The following is a 19,296-nucleotide window of genomic DNA, read 5'->3' as shown; positions in this document are numbered from 1 at the left end:
TTTGAGCGGAATGATAGCGTTTACCTCACGTATAATTTATGTAGATATACCCTCTTCCATTTAACTATTTGATGTTGGAGCATGATCTAAATGTCCTGCAGAAGACCCGTTCCCTTAAATGGTGGACAATATGTCGAAACTAGTTTATAGCACTGAAGCAAACACACAACTAACTGAGCTTCTTATTTGTTCTATGCTGATTCACATGGTTTTTTGCTTTTGATTTTGTTTCCTATATTCCTGTTTCTTGTTTCCAAAAATGTTGTTCAATGTTTTTTTAGTTTGCTTTTCATTAAATGGGTTTGTGATCAAACATATGTACAATTAATTATGTCAATTTAGAGAACCAATACCAGAAATCATAATTGTTGTAATAAGAAATAATAAACACCCAAAAATATTTTAGAACATCTTTGCACTAAAAGAGATTTCATGGGAAAGGATTGCAGAGCACATAATGCAGCTTTCGATGGTTTCTTATGAATTAAAAGACAGTTTGAGTTATTCTATTTTCCCTCTAGACATTAATTTACCATTTATATGTAACATACATAATTTACATTGCCCAGCCTTCAAATTCTTTTTCTATTTTATTCATTGTACAAAGTTCTCCTTTTCATCTGCTCACCAGAACCACAGAATTAGAGACAACATACTTATTAAATGTGCTACAATGCTGGTATTGTCAGTGTTTCAACTTCCAGAAGACAACAGAGCACTGCTTAGGCAGGTCCTGCATCGTGGGCCCTCCCCAACGGAACACGCACAGTGCCAATGACACCCACTAACCATAGAAATTGCAGCTGCAAACGGTGGATATGAGTACCATGTACTCAGCACTGAACTGCACCAGCAGTACCGTGCCAGGCGAGACACTGCTGGCACATGCCCCGACCAGCCTCCAATGACTTTGCGGCAGGCTAGGTAGGCTCGAGACGGTTTATTGTGTCAGTTTCAACCAGTGGGGTGCACATGACCAAATATGCGCTCCACTAGCAGGGCATATATAATTGAATTGTATTTAAATTGATGTTGGGGCTTTGGAATGGATCATGAAGCTCAGCCCTCTGAAGTACTGGCACACACTAAGAACTGCAGAAGATGCATACCCCTGTCTTTGATATAGGTTATTTAGCGTTCAGCATGGGAAGTAATTCTGTAACTGGTCATCATTCAATGTTTGAGGCAACAGGGGCTTGCTGGTGAGTGACTAGGCATCAAAGTGCAGGTCTGCTGGAAAGCTACACATCAAATATGGACAATTAAGCACATATATAGACTAAGCGTGTTCATTCATTCGAAGCACTACAAAAAGACTTACTTGTTAAGCACACCACGGTGCTGATCGCCACATCAATAATGAGATACTGAAGACGTCCAAAGATTTTCAGTTTCTGCAATAATGAAAAGGTAAAAAAAGACATTTGTGTCAAGCGTGATTGGAAGCAGGAATCGATTGCTCATGTATTCTGTGGGTGGTTATTATGTTCCCCTCCTACCTACCCCCATGCTCTCTTCTTATGTGGCGACATTGGTGCTGCAATGGGCACATTAACAAACCACCAATCAAGTAAAAATAAAATAAACATGGGGGCACTTCCTCTGCCTGATTGAGGTGGTGGTGTCTAACTTCAGTGCCCCAGGCATGTAGATGCAGAGGCGCCAAAGTCTGTAGGGTAATGGAGGCTCAGATTTCCCAAGAGGGTTGGTGCGCATTGGTGGGCAGGTTGTGGAAGCGCTTCCATTTCTGCTGATGACATCATTGCAACTTTCACATGCATGGCCTCACAAAATTCAGTTGAGTTCGTGATTTTGCTCTTTAAGTTCGAGATTTTTATTTTGCACTCTGGGACTCCCTGCTTAGCAAACATTTCTTGCTCATGTCAATATTAGCTTTCACAGTTTCCAGTCAGTCAAACAAAGTTTATTCGGTCTACACCATTAAAACCAAAATATAAAAAATATTGTGCATTAAATATATACAATAAATATAGTGAAGCCAAGGCCTAACTGCCATTAAAACCACAATACATTAAAAATACACAATAAAATATCTTATGGATATAGGCCTCACGGCGTATTAATGCTTGGACAAGTTCGACGAAGTCACGTACACCCAGCCGATAATTTTTTGACAAATGATAAAATATCAAACATAAAATCTGTCGACTGCATCATTAAAAAAAACATTTAGCTTAATCATTAACACTTCGTGAGGTCATTTCCGCACACAGAGGTGGGAGGGAGCCTTGGCATGCGCCGCTGGGCATTTTCCCAGTCTTCTTTTATCGTGCACTTTGTAATCAAACTTTTCCGTTGCCCTTTTGACAGTGTTCTCAGAGGATCTACCATGCACAGTCCCCATTGTTCAATTACAACGATCCCCTTTGACAGCCATTGATATTTGCCCTGCCTGGTACAGCTAACCATTTCTTTCAGGATATGACGCATACAAGTGTGCTTTCATGAAAAACTGGGATACATTGAGAGCTCGCCTGACATCCCACACTGGGAATCCCCAGCTCACGCCATACTGTGTCATCATGGGCAGCTGATGGTAACCCCACTATTTTCCTTAAGAAAGCATTTTGCACAGTTACTAGCGTTCTACATGAAGAGAAGCCCCACAGCTTGATTGAATGTATTGTTGCTATGTGTGTCTTGAGCTTTATCAAGTCAATGCAATTGTCCAGCCTCCATAGAGATAATAAAATGGAAGGAGTCTCTTGAGACTTACTTCCATCTGCTTGGCCTACATTTTTGCATGACATGAGCATTCCAACTCCCCTTCCTTTGAGAAAACTAGCCCCAAGAATCTACATGTTGTAACCGCCTCTATTGCTTCCTGATTGACATACCAGAAATCCCTAGGCCTACCTATCCCATAGATCACAATCTTTGCTTTAGAAAGATTAAATGATAAGTTGTGGTCCCTCAGGAAGGCGTATGGAAGCAGTCAGTCATAAACTGGCACATCCACCCCCGTCCCAACGTCACAGCTTGATGATAGTGAAAGAGCCCACCACATAATGACACGCTGGCAAGCCTGCCATCCAAGGCATCAGGTAATAATGTCCCCATACTTAATGTTACCCGGAAAAGCCATTGGTGACATTATATATTGGCGACATTATGTATGGAGACGGGTTGCTGGGATGTCCCCTGCTCCCATTTAAAAAAAAAAAAAACAGGTTGCAGGGAGGTCCCCCGCATGTTTAATGTAATAATGTCTCCGTAAAAAACGGCGAATTTTTTGTCAGGGGACATTTTTGCTGGGACATTATTACATGGAACCCCATAAAAGTTCCACTTGTCCTGTTTTTTGGGGTTACGTCAGTAAATGTAGGTTGGCAGAGGTGGCAAACTAACACAGGTCAAAGGGGGGTGCGGTGTAGCAGTGGCTAAATGTTAGCAACATTTTCACAGCCTCATTACGACTCAGGCGGTAAGGGGTTTACGGCGGCGTAAACAGCGCCGACCCTTACCGCCTGAGTACGAGGCCCCTTAGCGCCATGGCGGATTTAACACCTGCTTTTAGCAGGTGTTAAAATCCATGGCGCTAAGGGACCATGGAGTTAATTACGCCACCGTAGTTTACGGTGGCGTAATTAACGCCTTCCCCACTCCCATTATGCCCTATGGGGCAAAAATGGGAATGGGGAAGGGTAAATGGGGATTGGGGACTTACCGCCCCGCCGACCTCAGAATGGGGCGGTAAGTCCGCCTACCACCATGGCGTAAACTTAGTTTACGCCATGGTGGCAAAGTCACGGCCCAGGCGGTAACTTACCGCCTGGGTCGTAATGAGGCATATTAAAGCCAGGCGCTGTCTAGGCATCCATGGCACGTGGCCCTGATGAAATGGTAGTGACGCCTGTCAAGAAGCCAAACGTATTAACAGTCGTTCAATAGTCGAATGTGCCACCTTCGCTGAAGGATGCAAGCGCCATTCCTCCCCTCTCTCACGCACAACAAACTCCACAACACCACTGCTCCGCGGTGCACTCTGTAACATATGGGCCATAACTTGCACAACTCAAATTTGTGCAGACTAGCTTAGCTGCCCTCACCCTACTTACATTATGTGCTGCCTGATTCCCACAGATGTGTAAGTCTGGAGTTACCTTGAGCCTCTCTTAGACGCCCTCGAGAACGTCTTTGTGAATCACATTTGCAGGTGAGCATCTCAGAGGGGCTCCAAGTATCCCGGGTTTTGCTCCAATTGTAAGGAGGGTAAAACGCAGCAGCAAATCTGAGATGCTCATTTCCTCAATTGCCTCGGTGCAAATATTTGTGAATCATGGCCCTAATTTGGAAAGCGTGCGCATTTTCCCACGCCAACAGGACCATACTCTGCCCCACTCCCCCGACCATCTGAACTTCCTGGAAGCGCCCCGTGCTTCGTGCACGATTGGGGCGTTGCTCTGCGGGATCTCTGCAACAAAGAGGACTCACATGTTGCTTTGGAGCGCAAATGTTTGTTTATAGAGGGCTGCGCCCGCAAATCCTGTTGGGGGCGTTAGGGATGAGCATAGGGTCCTTAGCAGCACACTTACTAAAGTTGTGCTATAGATGCTTCTATGTGCAGGGAGTTTTGTTTACAGCAGCAGTCATGTTCTGTTGTATGTCCAGGCTGCTCTGGGAGGCGGATATGTTCATTTGTATTTTATTCATTTGGTGTGTTTAGTTTATACAAACGTTTCACACCATATACCATGGCACACACATACTATTTACAATGAATAACAAATAATGGTACATTAATATATCCATATAGTTTCGAAAATAGTGCCTATTACCTTCATTAGATTGTATCTGAACACTCTAAGTTTTGGCAGTTACAAGAAGTTATGATTTGCCCAGGATCACACGTTTTGTTAGTGAGGAATCCTGCTAGAGCACAGGAGCTGTACTACAGACACGTTGCACTGGTGGGAGTCCAATTAGCACATGGGCAAAGCCTGCTCTAGTATAACAATCATATTCTTTCAATGTTTCTCAAGGGCAAAGCAATAGGACTACGTCAAACATTGCCCTGGTGGCAAAATGCCTTGAAAGAAAATGTTTTTGCACTCGGGCCATTTTTGCCCTGGCGCTTATTGCACTTGCACGGGTGCACATTTTCTATAATACCTTCCCAGCCCTCGTGGTTTCATGCCATTCATCCATTTTGCCAAAACAATGTGATTGAAAAACAATTTGATTGAAAAAGAAATAGCTGAAAACGAATTAACCATCCAATTATTAACCAAACGGTGTCCGCATTGGCACCCTCTTAATCAAATGTGATTCCTGTGCCATGGGCCGACTCACTTGCATGGGAACTCGGCTCACTCCTTCTGAACACATCAATGGTGGTGCCCACTTTTGCATCGATTCAGTGGCAGGTGGTAGTGGCTGTTTTGCTGTACCAAAATCTAGGGCTCTTCAACCCACCCGCACTATCAGGTCCCTGGGAAGACCCGCAAGTTAATGCTTGGAGCAAGAAACACTTGTGTGCAGGCGCGTTATACATGACTTACCATATCATCTATCAAATGCTGCAGGAGTCTAGTGGGCTGTGAAACCCAGGGTGTTCTTCATTGCTCCATCTCTCCTCCATCGCCACTGTGCTCACAAGTTGAGGTCTCCTCTAGCTCTACAAAGTCAAGTGTAAACTACGCAAAGGTGGACATTCTCCCTGCCTCTCATGGACAGCTCCCTTCACCGCTCATCCAATAAGAGGGAGATGATTATGGCAGCACTTCTTGATACGATACGATATTTTATTTGTATCGCGCCATACACAAGAGTTTCAGAGTGCGACAGGGCAAGGGAGGGGAAACAAGGGAGGACAAGCAACGATCTTACTAGGCCCAGTGACATTGAGAACGTGCAAGTGCAGGGGAGAGGGAAAGGGGAAAGTGCAAGGGGCGGGGGAGGAGTGGAAAGTGCTGAAATCGTGATAGAACAACAACAGGTAGTGGGGCCAGCAGGTTGTAAGTGCTTAATGTTAGCTAGATGATCTTATGTCTCGAGCACCTCCCCATAGTCAGCCTCCTCGTGCATCCTATTATGCAGTAACTGCATAATCTTGAGCACACATTGCATGAGATGGACATCATGAACGCCAATGTGCATCACCAGGTTGCCTCCTGCACATGGCTTCCTGAGCATTGCATCAACCTGTATATCGGCCACTTGCTTTGGGGTTGCATCTTCCACAGCCATGAGGGGTACCAGCCACTTGCTTTGGGGTTGCATCTTCCACAGCCACGAGGGGTACCCCTGAAGGTTTGAGCACCGTAGTGGCCACATGAGCCAGCTCTCTCAGAACGGCCTCTTCTCTTTGTACCGAGTCCCGCTTTGATGAAAACTTTGGTGACGGAATCTGTGGAGCTTTTCATTCTCCTCGACTATATTATAAGGATTCACTTCACCGCAGGTATTCGAGATGTTGTTGGAAAGTCGAATCAACTCAATCTCCATAATTACTCTCTTGCTCCCCATGGCCAGGACATTCTGCCATACATGTTCTACAACCTCTGGTGCCAATATTTAGGGGCTGTATCGTCCAAAGCTGAAGCAGCTTCTACAGCTCAAGTCTTCAATGCAGAAGTCCATGCTCGCAGGAGCAGGATATCTCTTCTCTCTGGGGATATCCCCCTGCCAGAGGATGCCCATGTCAGGAACTAGCCTTGCTTCTATGTGACTTATGTCAGGAGCAGTCACGCTCCAAACAATGTGAACCGTCAGAGGAAAAAGGCTTGCGCCTGCAGTGTTTCCACAATGGATGAGCTCCAAATCGTGCAGGCGATTGGCGCTTCACATTTTGGCCATTTATAGACTTGCAGCACACCACAGTGACGCCAAAAATGTATGATCTCAAATGTAGTTCTTCACGGACATTCCCAATCATGTCACCACAAGTACATTCCTGAGTGCTGTTTTGGAGCCTCGGGGTATCCTGAAAATATATCCCCTTTCACTGCTTCTACTGAGAAGCGATGCCCCACTAAGTTTCATTGTTAGGCTTTAGTTCGTCTAAATGACTGAAGCCCGAATCTTCGGCTAAAACTGAGCACCCTACTCTGAGTAAGGACTTTAATCCATGTCAACATAGAAAAGAAGGGGTCCTTGGATATCCTTGTGGGTCAGGTAGCACAGAGTGGAAGCTCCCCAAGCTTCTGCCGCCACGTTCGAGATGTTCCGGTGGTGCTTCAGTGGTCCAGCTTGTTTCCTTTCCAGTGGGACGGTGGTCTAGAAGCAGGGCCCTGGCGATTTCAAACAGGATGCCAAGTGGGGGAGTTTAGATGCAGAACATACGGAGCAAACAGGAAGGCATTGGGAGCATCAGGCACCCTAGTCCTATAGAGATGATATGCTTTTTGTGACATGTGTCTCCTTGCATACAGCATCCAGCTAGAAGCAGGTCAGGATAAGGGCCCTGGTTCTCTGACTGATAGCACCCCTCCTGCTCACTCTATTCATTGAACTCTGCTCCTCATCCTATCATTACGGAGTGATGTATGTGGAAATAGCGTGTCGCTGTCTTTGCAGTCATATCTTTAGGCTTTCTTCCTTTGCACACCCTTTATTGCTTAGGGTGGTAACCAAAGTGAACAAGAGCGTGGGTGTCATGATGCCTGCCACCGGGCATCCAGACCAAGTCCATCAACCCAGGAAGCAGGCATCATGTCATCTGGAGCAAGCCCAGCAACCCTCATATGGGGCATCAGTCGGCGCCAGGCTCATATTTTTAAACTTACCTGATGCAGACCATGCTGCAAGGAATCCAAGCCCTTGTGAGTCTTGGAAGGGACTACTTTACCTAGGGAACTATTTTGTTACTTGGGCGTGGTTGTCTTGGAATACGTGGTTGTGGAGGAATACTTACCTGGAACTATTTTGGAGGCTATTTAAACCACACCCGAAGGGCAACACATGCTTTGCGTTATTCTACATCCTGCAGCGTGACGCTCACCGTGCCTGCAGTCAGCATCCAGCATCCTGCCACGCCCGCTTCGAGTCCACAGCACCTAGAAAGGAGGAGAAAGAAGAAGAAAGGTTAGAACAAGAACATTACTGGATTTCTTACCTGATTTCGGATTCAACTCATCTTTGAACCAGAAAAAGACTTAATTTTAAATGCGTCTCTTCGCCAGCAGCAGCGCCGCTCCATACTTACCGCTCCTCCCAGCACCACCACGGTCCGGCGCTGTCTCCATCACTTGGTTACCGCATTCCAGCACCTAAGGGGGAACAAGGAAAAAATGACAAGGTGAGCCAAGGGAACAAACAAGGACAATCTCTTTCCATAATATATTTACCTGATTTTACCGCCGGAGGTATTAATCACCAGCACGCCAAATCCTCTTTCGCCGCACCCGCATGAAAAGAGAAAGCAGCAAGTTTAACCTTGGCAACTTTTACCGGACAGTATTGGATAACACAGACTCTTACCTGATCGCTTTCAGCTGCCACAAGACAACCTTCTTTTGGATCTAAGCTGCAACAGAAAACAAAGGAATTGGACAGAGTGATTACTCAGACATTGTGAACTCTTTAGAACTCTTCCAATATCTTCAAGCCAGTGAAGTAACTGGCCATCAACGCGCCCCTGCATTCCTCGCAGGATGGAGAGCTCATCATTCAAAACTATAAGATGAGCTTTGTGAAAGGGAATATCGGAGGTGATAAGTGGGAACGCAGTGAGGTGCTAATACTCGAATTCACGGGTGGCTAATTCCCTTTCCCCGTCTTTAGGAGACTAATTTCACGGGTCTAGCAGACGAAGCTAGGTGGGCCAGTCCAGTCAGTCATCTCTGCACTACGCATCACACTGGTGGAGACTGTGGGAGTCCAGTTCCGTCCGACACCCCTGTGGGAGCCAGATGAGTGTAACAGTGGGTTCCCCTCTACTGTGGGCGAACATGGTTCAAAAAAACCTGTTCCATGGAATATGTTCCACCCAGGAGGGTCTACAACTATGTTTTAGCAGATATTTCACAGAGGAGAAATATCCATTTGCTTGGCAGTCTGGTTTTACCCACAAGATCAGTCCAGCACCTAAATGCTAGGCAATTCCCCTCTGAATAAGAGTACTCTCGCAACCCCAGACAAGTTTTTCAGCCTTGTTGGGCCTCCTCAGTGAGGTGAAGCTGAGCCTCTCTAGGGCACAGTGACCAAGCAGTCCACGTCTTATTACTCTTGGTTACTTAAGGTGAAACCCCAAGATTTACTAATCAAATATGAATGTGGGAGCTCCTCTACTGAGGGAGAACATGGTGCAACCAACCTATTTTATGGAATTTCTTCCAATCAGGAGGCTCTACAACCACGTGGTAACGGTAACCAAAGAGTTTTTACTTTCCGAGTTGCACATATTTATTGCAGAATGTTTCCTAAGTATGATTAAGTTGCTCTGTATTTCCAAACCTCAAGGCTTGCATCTTGGTCACAGACAAAGGTTGCCCCTGATCTCACCTATTTCTCCTGAGTGACATTTCCCATTCACACTTTGAGCGGGAGATGGCTGTGTCAGATTGTTCTTCTCAGAGCTCATTAGGATCCAGCCAAAGAGGCCCTTGTACCTTGTTACAAAATCTATTAAATTCTTCCCTCTGTCTCATGGATGTAAGAATTTCTCACTGATTGTCACCACTTTCTGGTCATGGTGTCCAGGCCGTCTTGCATTGAAGGCTCCAATTTTTCACTTGATATCTCCATCTTATATGAGGTAATGTCAGCCGTCACATGATGGTCAGCATCCTACATGAGCACTTGCAACATGCCAAAAGATCTATCCCTCTCTGACCACCAGGACAAGCAGCAACATCTGCCAGCCTGTATCTTAATCATCATGCCTCAGACATTAGTATAGATGTGTGTCCATTTTGGTTAAGCTGTAGCCTTGGACCTGTTTCCTTAAAAGCTTTTAAAAAGGTCATGTTGCCCCCTCAATCCCAAATTCCCTTCTGCTCAGTAGCTTACTCCCTGAGCTCTGACTCATGAAGAGGGTGCTGTGACGTTTGAGTGCCTGATGCAGATGTCAATGTGTAGCGCGCACCTCAAAGGTTAGAATCCCTGGTACAGCCGATTTAACCTTTTCTCCATCGGAGCTCAATACAGTGTTAACCACTCGCAGAACCATAATGAAACAATTATTTTAGCGTCTTGAGAAAAAATTTGTATTGTACTCCAAATAAATGAGCAGAATTATTATTGTGAACTGTAAGCATTTCGGCGTAAGAGAAGAAACAAGATGACATTCTACGAATTATGTTATTGTGTCCGGCACAAAAAGATCATAGACTGGGGGTCTACGTGGGTAGATAGCAGTAGTGTCTTTTTCGCTGTGGTGGAAACAATGAAGGCTATCTTGAAGCAGAAGGATGGGAAAATCTCCAATCCTAGATAGGGTGCACCTAGATTTTGACATGTTTAAGTCTGAGATCTTAAGTTGCAGTGCTGTAGAAGGTCTCCAGTGCTGTGGTAGAACGTGAAGGCGGGAAGCTAAAAATGAAACCTATTATCAGAAAGGACACCAAGTTTCATCCAAGGTGATGCCAACTAATATCCCTATTGGGTGTACCACAACTCTGTTTTTTTTTTGTTCAGTGCCAACTTGGTTACCATACGCCTGTTTATTGTTTCCATTCAAGCAGGTGTCGCAGGTAGTGTGGCGCATGAAAGGGGACAAAAGTGACCCCGACCCCTTAGAACAAAAGTTTAAAAAGGCTTCTCCACACCTCAAATGAGCGCCACACTGAGTATTTAGGTAGGTTGATTTATTTATCAAATCGAAAAATGCCTTTACAGATGACACGTGTTTTCGACACACCGTCTTTTTCAAAACAGGGCCAGTGGCAAAGCTAAATCTCAAGTCAAAAGGTTTGGGTGTAACACACAGTCATGGGTTAAATCCCCCTCCTAGTCCGCTGAAGTCTGCTGCCGTCTGGATTGTGAGTCCGCTGAAGTCTGCTGCCATCTGGATTGTGAATCCAGACGGCAGCAGACTTCAGCGGACTAGGAAAGGGATTTAACCCATGACTGTGTGTTACACCCAATTGAAACCTTTTGACTTGAGATTTAAGGGTCATTTTTATATTCTCTGTGAAAGCATATGAACATCATTCTCTTGACAACTTTGCGATTTTTTCTTTACCTAAAAGCTGGATAGGGTATCTGCATCAGCAACCATCAAGCTGAACCAAATGAAATCCACCGTCCAGTTATTATATGGAGCAGAAGTCTGGGCAATCAAAGCCAGGAAAAATGTAAATTCCAGCAACAAGTGTTTGCTCAAAGGGCCTCATCACGAGTCGGGCTGTAGCCCATAAATGCGGTGGTAATGCTATTACCACCGCATTTAAGGGCTGGTCCTATCATGAGTTGGGCGCTAAATCGGCCGTTTTACATCCAGCTTTTTTCGGGAGGTGAAATTCCCTGTTTCCGGCGGTATTACAGCCAGCTGTATTAGCCCGCAGTATTAGCACTGAAAATTCCCCATTGGATCCAATGGACCCAATCAGGAATGGGGATTTACCGTTAAGGCCCAACCCCTGATCTGGTGGTAATACCACCGGACCGGACGGTGCTAGGGCTATTACAGTCCGTGATATTACAGCCGGGAATACAGCCCAACTCGTGATGAGGCCCAAAATGTTATTGGGGGGTTGGTAATGTTTCAAATATCTTGTTTCATAATGAGCAGAAGCTGGATGGGATAGAGAAGAAATTTCCTCTGGGGAGAGAGAAAGCCTAGGGCAAACTCGAGTGAGAGAAGAAGCATTCTTGTCTCTGGATCTTCTGGAGCATATACATCCCTTCCACAATTCCAACAGGATAATTTGGCTAACTCAGTCAGGAAGGACAATGCAGGACAATGGTAGGGAAGTATGTTTTTTGGTTCCTCTGACCATACCCCCACATGCCAGACAAATGGGATGTGCATGGCCTGGAGCACCAAACCTTCTTTGATATTTTATAAATCGAGTGGGGGTCGGGCAGACTGCAAGAGTTTTTACAAATTATCCCTCTTATGCATCCAAAGATCACTTGTAGCCAAACCGAGACTTCATTCATGATCTAAAATCATGGAATGAAACAGCCCGATGGACACATCTCAAAGTCTGGTAACCTCGGCTTGTGTGCCATACGCTATGGTAGAAGATATTATACACCTCAGTTTCCTTTGTCGATGGTACCAGCAAATCAAATGGTGGTAGCTTGTTTCCGTTCTTAGTGGAGGTGATATAATAACTTCCCGAGAGCTAGTTCACTACCTCAAACTTGAATGATCAACCTAATTTGTATAAGCATACTATTAGTATAAAATGATTGTAAAAATACAGAAAATGAGGATATCCAAGCAATACTTTTGTTCAATACAAGCAAGCCGTGTTTTTTAAATTATATTAGTACACTGCGAGGTGAGTGTGGCGGTTTCTGAGCCAATGGGGAGGCTCATAATGCAGGTGTAACCACACGGTAATCCTGCCGTCCTGCGCATCCTCAGGGCTTTGCAGCCACCATCTCCCCTCACTGGGGATTCAGCAAAATCTTTCCCTCCCCCTTCCTCTCATCCACAGAATTCCCTCTCCACCCTCCCACCCCTACTAACCTTCTTTTCTGTCCATTTTAGGAGTGGATGCGCTGGGACCACTTCTGTCTCCAGCGCTTCCACTCCCGATCTGCGACAGGCCGTCATCGAAAGGAAGACGGACTACACATAGTCCCTTCTATCCTTTCCCCAGGTAGCATTTTTTTGTTTACTTTTTTCCTATTTTTTTAATGGCCGCCATGGAAAGGGAGAAGGGACCACGTGTAGTCCCTTCTCCCTTTCCATGGTGTCCATTTTGTTTGCTTACTTTTTTCACTTATTTTCAATGGCCGCCATGGTAAGGGAAAACGGACTTCACTTTCCCTTCCCTGGCGGCCCTTTTTTTTAACAATTTTTTTTCTCTTCCGATACGCCAGTGTATTTAGGATTTATTGTTGCCTGCCTGGACAATTAAGGGAAGGTAATGTGGTCTAGGAGTGGATAGCTTTTCACAACAGTATTTGGAATTATGTTTTTCAACAATAAACTTAACATTGAATGATTTCAGTGAAAAGTGCTATCTGGAACGTTTTGAATGCATCTACTACTGTTAACGCTCTGGGCAGTCCTGAACACAATAATTGAGCCTGTGATACTATTACGGAAAGGGAAAGACCATATGCAAATAAGGCTTGGTCCCACCACAAAAATGTCAATCCAGCTCACAGTGCTAGGTCAGATCCCATATGGAGGAGACCAGAAGCAACCTCAGACATATTTCAGCCTCACTGGGTGTCATCATGGGGGTGTAGCTTGGGCCTGCAGGTACAGCAGGCTCAAGACCCTTGCCTGGGCATACTCATCTCAGTCTGGGTGATTTTTGAAATACTCTAAATTGATAGCCGATATGGTATGGAAGGTTTTGAACACATCTAAACTTCTTCTAAATGACATTGCTCTGTGCAACACACCAGCTCATTGTTTTATTTTTATTTTTTGCATTGTGCATTGACACAGCCACGCCAATAAAACAATTGTTCCTATGATGTTTCACAAAATTGCAAATTTGTATTTTACAAACTGAAATGTCAACAAACCAAACAAGCAAGAAAATTAAATCCTTGCCGAGGATGGTTTCCAAAGTTCCAAATGAGTCTAATATGAGCACATAACATTTTTAAGGGAGTTGCAGTCCATATTATAGCAATGTATGTATCGCATAATTTGAGAGAACTGAAATGAGACAAGTAGCATAGAAATAGCAAGCCACATACACTATACGTATATATCCCATAGCACATGAGTAATTTGTAGAGGATATCTTTCCCTACAAGCCAAGCGCTCCACCACACAAAACTGAGCGAGTATTCCCCTACAGTAGGTCCATTCCACACCTATTTCATCTTTCCAATCGCAGGGCTTGCAAAATCTACTAGCCGACTCGCACTGGCGAGGAGATTTTATGAAGGGCGAGTACCATGTGCATAGTATTCAACCTTACTAGCGAATGAGTATGGGGATGTTTGAAACTTATTTGACATTTACTACAAACAAACTTGTTTGTAGCAAATGTAAAATAAAGAGTGTCACTGTGCACGACTGATCTTTGAGTGACCACATTGCACCAAATATGAAGTTTGCTTATGCTGATATGCACCATTTTACAGAAAGCACTGGTACATATTTTCTCACCCCTCACCAGGGGGCAAGTGCATTTCTCTAAGGTCGAGTATTTAAACTAAGGTACTTGCACTGCAGTTCCAGTGGGATTTCCAGTCCCATTGCAGTTCCAGTGGGATTTTAAAGGATGTGCAAGGCCTGAATTGGCAAAAATCACTTTTCTATCTGAAAATTATATTGTGTGGACAAGATACTTTTCAAGATTATATATTGTTAGGAAGGAAGCAGCTTCACCAAACAGAGCCATTAAAGGTGTTAGTGTAACAGAGTTATGTAGTTTTGAGAACATCATTCTGTTCACCCCATCCACAAACCTCTGGACCTTTTGACAGCACAAAAAAAATGTGCCAATGTGCATTCATTGGGACAACCACTCCAACATACCAGGGAATCTGCAAAGCCCATTCTAAAAATCCTGACAGGGGAATAATAAACCCCTTTCCATTATTTTAAATTAGATTCTCCTATTTCTAACCGAAAATGAGACGCCTGCCATCAAATCCCAGTAAAACAGAATGCCCAAATCCTTAGAGCTGATGTAAAAGTCCTCTGCCATGCACTTGTTATACTCATGATTCTTAATGTGTGATCTGGTATGACCATCATGTGGTAGGGATGAATCCTGGAGAAATCATCACCTACAATTTCTTCCCAGATTTCTGCATAACAGGTCAAAATCCAGCCCAGCTTGAGACATTGAACATTCTTACTTACTATGGTGAGGCTACGAGTAAAGGGCCACCAGTTATCACAATTTGTGTACAGAGTAGAATGTAGGTCAGCAAACAGAACTAATGCATTTTGTTAACAAATCCTCCAAACTCTAAGAAAATCCCCTTCAGCCAGTTAAAGTTTAACTGGAGGTGATTACCACGGGAGCCATACTGAGAGAGCATTTTGTAATAAGTGCCAGTAAGATATGGCTCGGGAGGATACCCCACCACATTTGCACTCTCAACGAACATTTGACAGAAAATCCTACCACCTCTTGATTCATAACTTTCATTAAGATTCCATTCCTGAGCAAAAATAGGCAAAAATATGAAGCTCTCTATGCCCAAAGGTTGCAATGCACTTCCTTCAAATTGTTTCCAAGCCATGGAGCCTTTCTTTATCATTCACCTCTTACCATGTAGCATTTGCCATGTTATAAGATAGTTCCAGATAATAGGAAAAGCCAGGCTCCCATTTGACTAAGTCGCCTTGAGAATACCAGATTTAATTAAGGGCTTCCTATGTTTCCAAGCAAATCTCATGAAGGCTCTTTTTTAATCCATTAGGGTCTTAAGAGGGTTTTCTACCCAAAGCTTTTGACTCAGTTATATAAGTTTTGACATAGCATTATAGTAATAAGTCAATATTTCTGCCAGTCAAGGACAGTGGTAAGATATTCCATCTCACAAAAATCCCTCTTAATTTTCTCCACTTGGGATGGACAATTAATATCACAGATATCCTTCTGATAACTAGAGGCCCAGACCCCCAAATATTTGAGCTTGCCTGGTACCACTTAAAATATTACTGTTGGTGTTTATCCAGTTTCATGAATAGCACCATGCTGACATCCATCATCAAGGGGGTAGGGATCCCTGTTTGAATGACAACGTTTCTATCTTAAGGGGCACAGGCTCAAAGAGCCTGCAGTAAAAATATGTGGGAGTCCCATCCAGACCAGCCATTTTCCTCTTAGGAAGACTTTCTATTGCAATAATTATTTCCTGCACTTTCAGAGGACATTTGCAATCATTCTGTCTGCCTCAGAAAGTGTCTTCGTATTAAGATTAATAATCATTATTGAGATCTGGGGACTGCGAGTGCAGATTTTTGTAGAAGGAGAAAAAATGATAATTGACAACTTTAGAATCCATAGCCCAGTCTGGCAAACATTTTGGGCAGTCAAAATCACCTTGTTACGATTGGATTAAGGAATAGAGCTCTGCATACTATGGGGCAACAAGTAATTGTATATTGCTTCCATATATATATCTTATATTAACTTGCCTTCCAGTTCCCTAAACATTTTAACTTACCACAAATAGGTTGACATGCACTGCCCCCTAATAAAGGCATTGATTGCATTCTTACAGGTCTCCACTGAAACCTACTCAGTGCACTTTACTCCCCAAAATTCACCCATAGCTTTCTTCAGGACCTTATGGAGATCAGTCATCTTTAATAGGTCCAGGTTCATTTTCCTTGTAGGGGGCTGTGCGAAATCTAGCACTATGCCCACGGGTGAGCGATCAGAAAGGAAAGATTGGACATTACTGCAAGGCCTCAACATCGGCAATGATATCCTACGAACACGCCAGAGATCAAGCAAGAGTACACCTTTCTGGATCCAGAAAAGAAAGTAAAGTCCTTTCTATTGTCTTGGAAGGTTCTCGAGGCGTCCACAAAGTCTACCCTGTTGAACAAAGCACCCAAATCTCTAGCAGCCAGTGAAGGCTGCTGCCGAGGTGCCGGGGTTACTCTATCTAGTATTGGAATCATTGTAACATTAAAAAAAACTCTGATCAGAGTAAGGTGTTGTTTACTCAACATCAACATGTGGAACATATTGATGTAGAACATCGCAGTTTCAGGAACAGGGCCATAAATCTTCCACAGCACGGTAACTATCCCCTTACTGTTCCACTAACCGTGACAAAACAACACTCTGGGTCTCCAATAACCTCTGACGAATATAGTGGAATGTGCTTGGCCAACAGTATGACGACCCTCCTCATTCTGTAGGAAAATGAGGCATGAAATCCCTTTCCCACCCAGTACCTTTTTAGTTTTTGAGGTTCGCTATCAACAATGTGTTTCTCTTGAATAAAAGCCACATTGACTCAGAGGGAGCAAAGAGGAGCGAGAACCCTTTTCCCTTTGACCAGAGCCCAAGTTTATTCACATTAAGTATCCCCAAAATAAGCTGACCCATTGTCTGATGAGCACATGGATAAATTGGATAATCCCATCTGATCAACTAGCTTAACGTTCTCTAACATGTATGTCTAAGCCAATAGACTGCATTACCTCCATATTGGAAGATATAAAGTAGAAATCAAACATTTCTTCACTGCATATAGAAATCATAGAGATCCACTTTGCGATTATCCCCGACATTGACAAATATAACAAGCCAAACAGAATGAAATAGAAACGTTACCTTTCTTATTTGACATTATCGAAGAGATACAAATGTAATGTCTCACAGGATCCCGACGGCACAGTAACAACATCAAGCCAATTATTTGTAACCCCACCGGGAAAAAGAGAATTCCCCACTACAAAACCATCCAAATCAATACATAAAAAAGACAGAGAGAAAGAACAAATGTGGGAGAAGCACCCCGTCGCCAATTAAATTGTTTCCCATTTCACAGAAATGTCAATGCAGATTAAGCCAGAATACTCTGAGTTAGTCTATGTAGCCTGCAAAACGAGTCCATCATATTGAGGATTATTGAGGCTGACTGTCTGTATATTTACCTTTAATATTCTTTTTTATACACTAACCCTCTTAAGAAGAACCACACAGTATAGGAAAACAATAGTAACATCCCACTGCATATCAGGCCGTACCCTCTGTGGGTATCCCACAAGAGATTCTCCTGCAGTTCCCGTCCTCAGGGACGTTGGAGCCCCCCAGAGACCATTTGTTTCTGTTGTGAGAGCGTTTGTTGAGCCTCTGTGGATGCGGGCCTCCTTGTCTAGATGGACCAGCGTAAGGCTCCTTTATGGTGGAATCTCCATTCTTAGAGTCTTGGACAGTGATACTATCCATTGGGTTTAGTCTAAGCATTTAAATGGAGCCAATGTCTTCAGTTGTAGACTGAAATCTATGCCCTGCGCCAGTATGTTCAAGTAGAACTGGTGGTGCAATCCTTTTAGAAGCTCAAATGCTGAGCTGAATCCACTTCTCTGATGGAGAACTCACATTGTGTAAACGTTAAATAGGTCCGACAAGCCTGATTTGACTGGCAACTTTATACACTCGCATAATTCCTACGGTGTGTTGAAAATTCAACAGGCTACACGTGATGACCTACGGGCGTTAACCTTTGGTAGGTTTGGGGATTGGTGCCCTGCATGCTCTCTTGATTATGATGGAGATTGAGATAGCCATATGGAAGTATTTGTCAAAAAACAATGTCAGGAAGCCATGGACATGCTCATTCCTCTCCCTTTGGAATATTATTTTATGCATTTGATGTTGCTGATAATCCACCTTGGCAGACAGATGTTTGATATTCTGCATTGATGTGTCGAGCTTGCCCAGCCTCTTATCATAATTAGCTTCCAAAGCAGTGATTCGAGGTTCATTGCCTTGGATCCTGTCATCTTATTGTTGCAAGATACCAGCCAGCTCCTTTATCCCTCTCATTCTTTCTTGGGTGTTGTTATACTTGCATTTAGCGTTTTACTTCTGCTAAAGTCATTGCCCTCCGAAGACTTCCTCTGCACTCCATGTTTTCTCTCAGACCTTCTCACAGTCGTTCTTGCATTAGCAAACGCCTTTGAAGCAGTGCTGCGGGAAGCTGCTCGCATCCAACTGAGAGGACCCAATTGGCCTTGCTTCCACATCCTATGTTGCCCACGTGATGCAGGAAAGACTAAACGCGCGTGTAATTCACCACATGGTTAGAGATAGCCATCATAAGCACATCAGCGCACCATCTTTGATTTGTAGCTGCAGACCCTTAGTTGTAAATGGAAACACAGGAACACAGAAGTGGTTTCTGTCCTTATCTTTCTTTCCTCTTCAATTCTCTTCTGTCCCTTTTCCCTTGATTGTACTCCCTTTCCTTGGAAAATGTGTTTCTTACTTTCCTCTTTTTTTATATATAGAGCAAGTTGACGAGACAATTTGGAAAGTGAAACGCCAGAATGGTGTTAATTAATGTTCTGAGGTGTCAGAGGAGACCGGCCTGAGAGAGAATATAGAGAGCCTTGAGTTAGTTCCCTTTACTATAGGGTGATTCAGTGACAATAACAAATGCTCTTTAATGCTCATCTGAATAGTAGTCAACTGTGTGGAATTCCACTCCAGTATGGCTGCCGGGATGAACCAGCAGGAGAAACCGGCGATGAGATTAATTGATGGC

The 19,296-nt window shown here is 43.9% G+C and overlaps 1 protein-coding gene across 1 annotated transcript in view; it reads right to left on the bottom strand.

Moving 5' to 3' along the window:
• Window positions 1-19,296, bottom strand: part of LOC138448004 (probable cation-transporting ATPase 13A5) — a 512,982-nt gene that overhangs the window by 65,256 nt on the left and 428,430 nt on the right. The window contains exon 25 of the mRNA XM_069604536.1: window positions 1,322-1,394. Coding sequence (XP_069460637.1) covers window positions 1,322-1,394 — 73 coding nt within the window. The remainder of the gene's footprint in view (window positions 1-1,321; window positions 1,395-19,296) is intronic.

This window comes from Ambystoma mexicanum, chromosome 3q, assembly GCF_040938575.1.
Source record: "Ambystoma mexicanum isolate Mex_15411 chromosome 3q, UKY_AmexF1_1, whole genome shotgun sequence".
Lineage (NCBI taxonomy): Eukaryota > Metazoa > Chordata > Amphibia > Caudata > Ambystomatidae > Ambystoma > Ambystoma mexicanum.
Note: the sequence above shows the minus strand (reverse complement) of the source record. Positions and strands in the feature narration are given on the sequence as shown.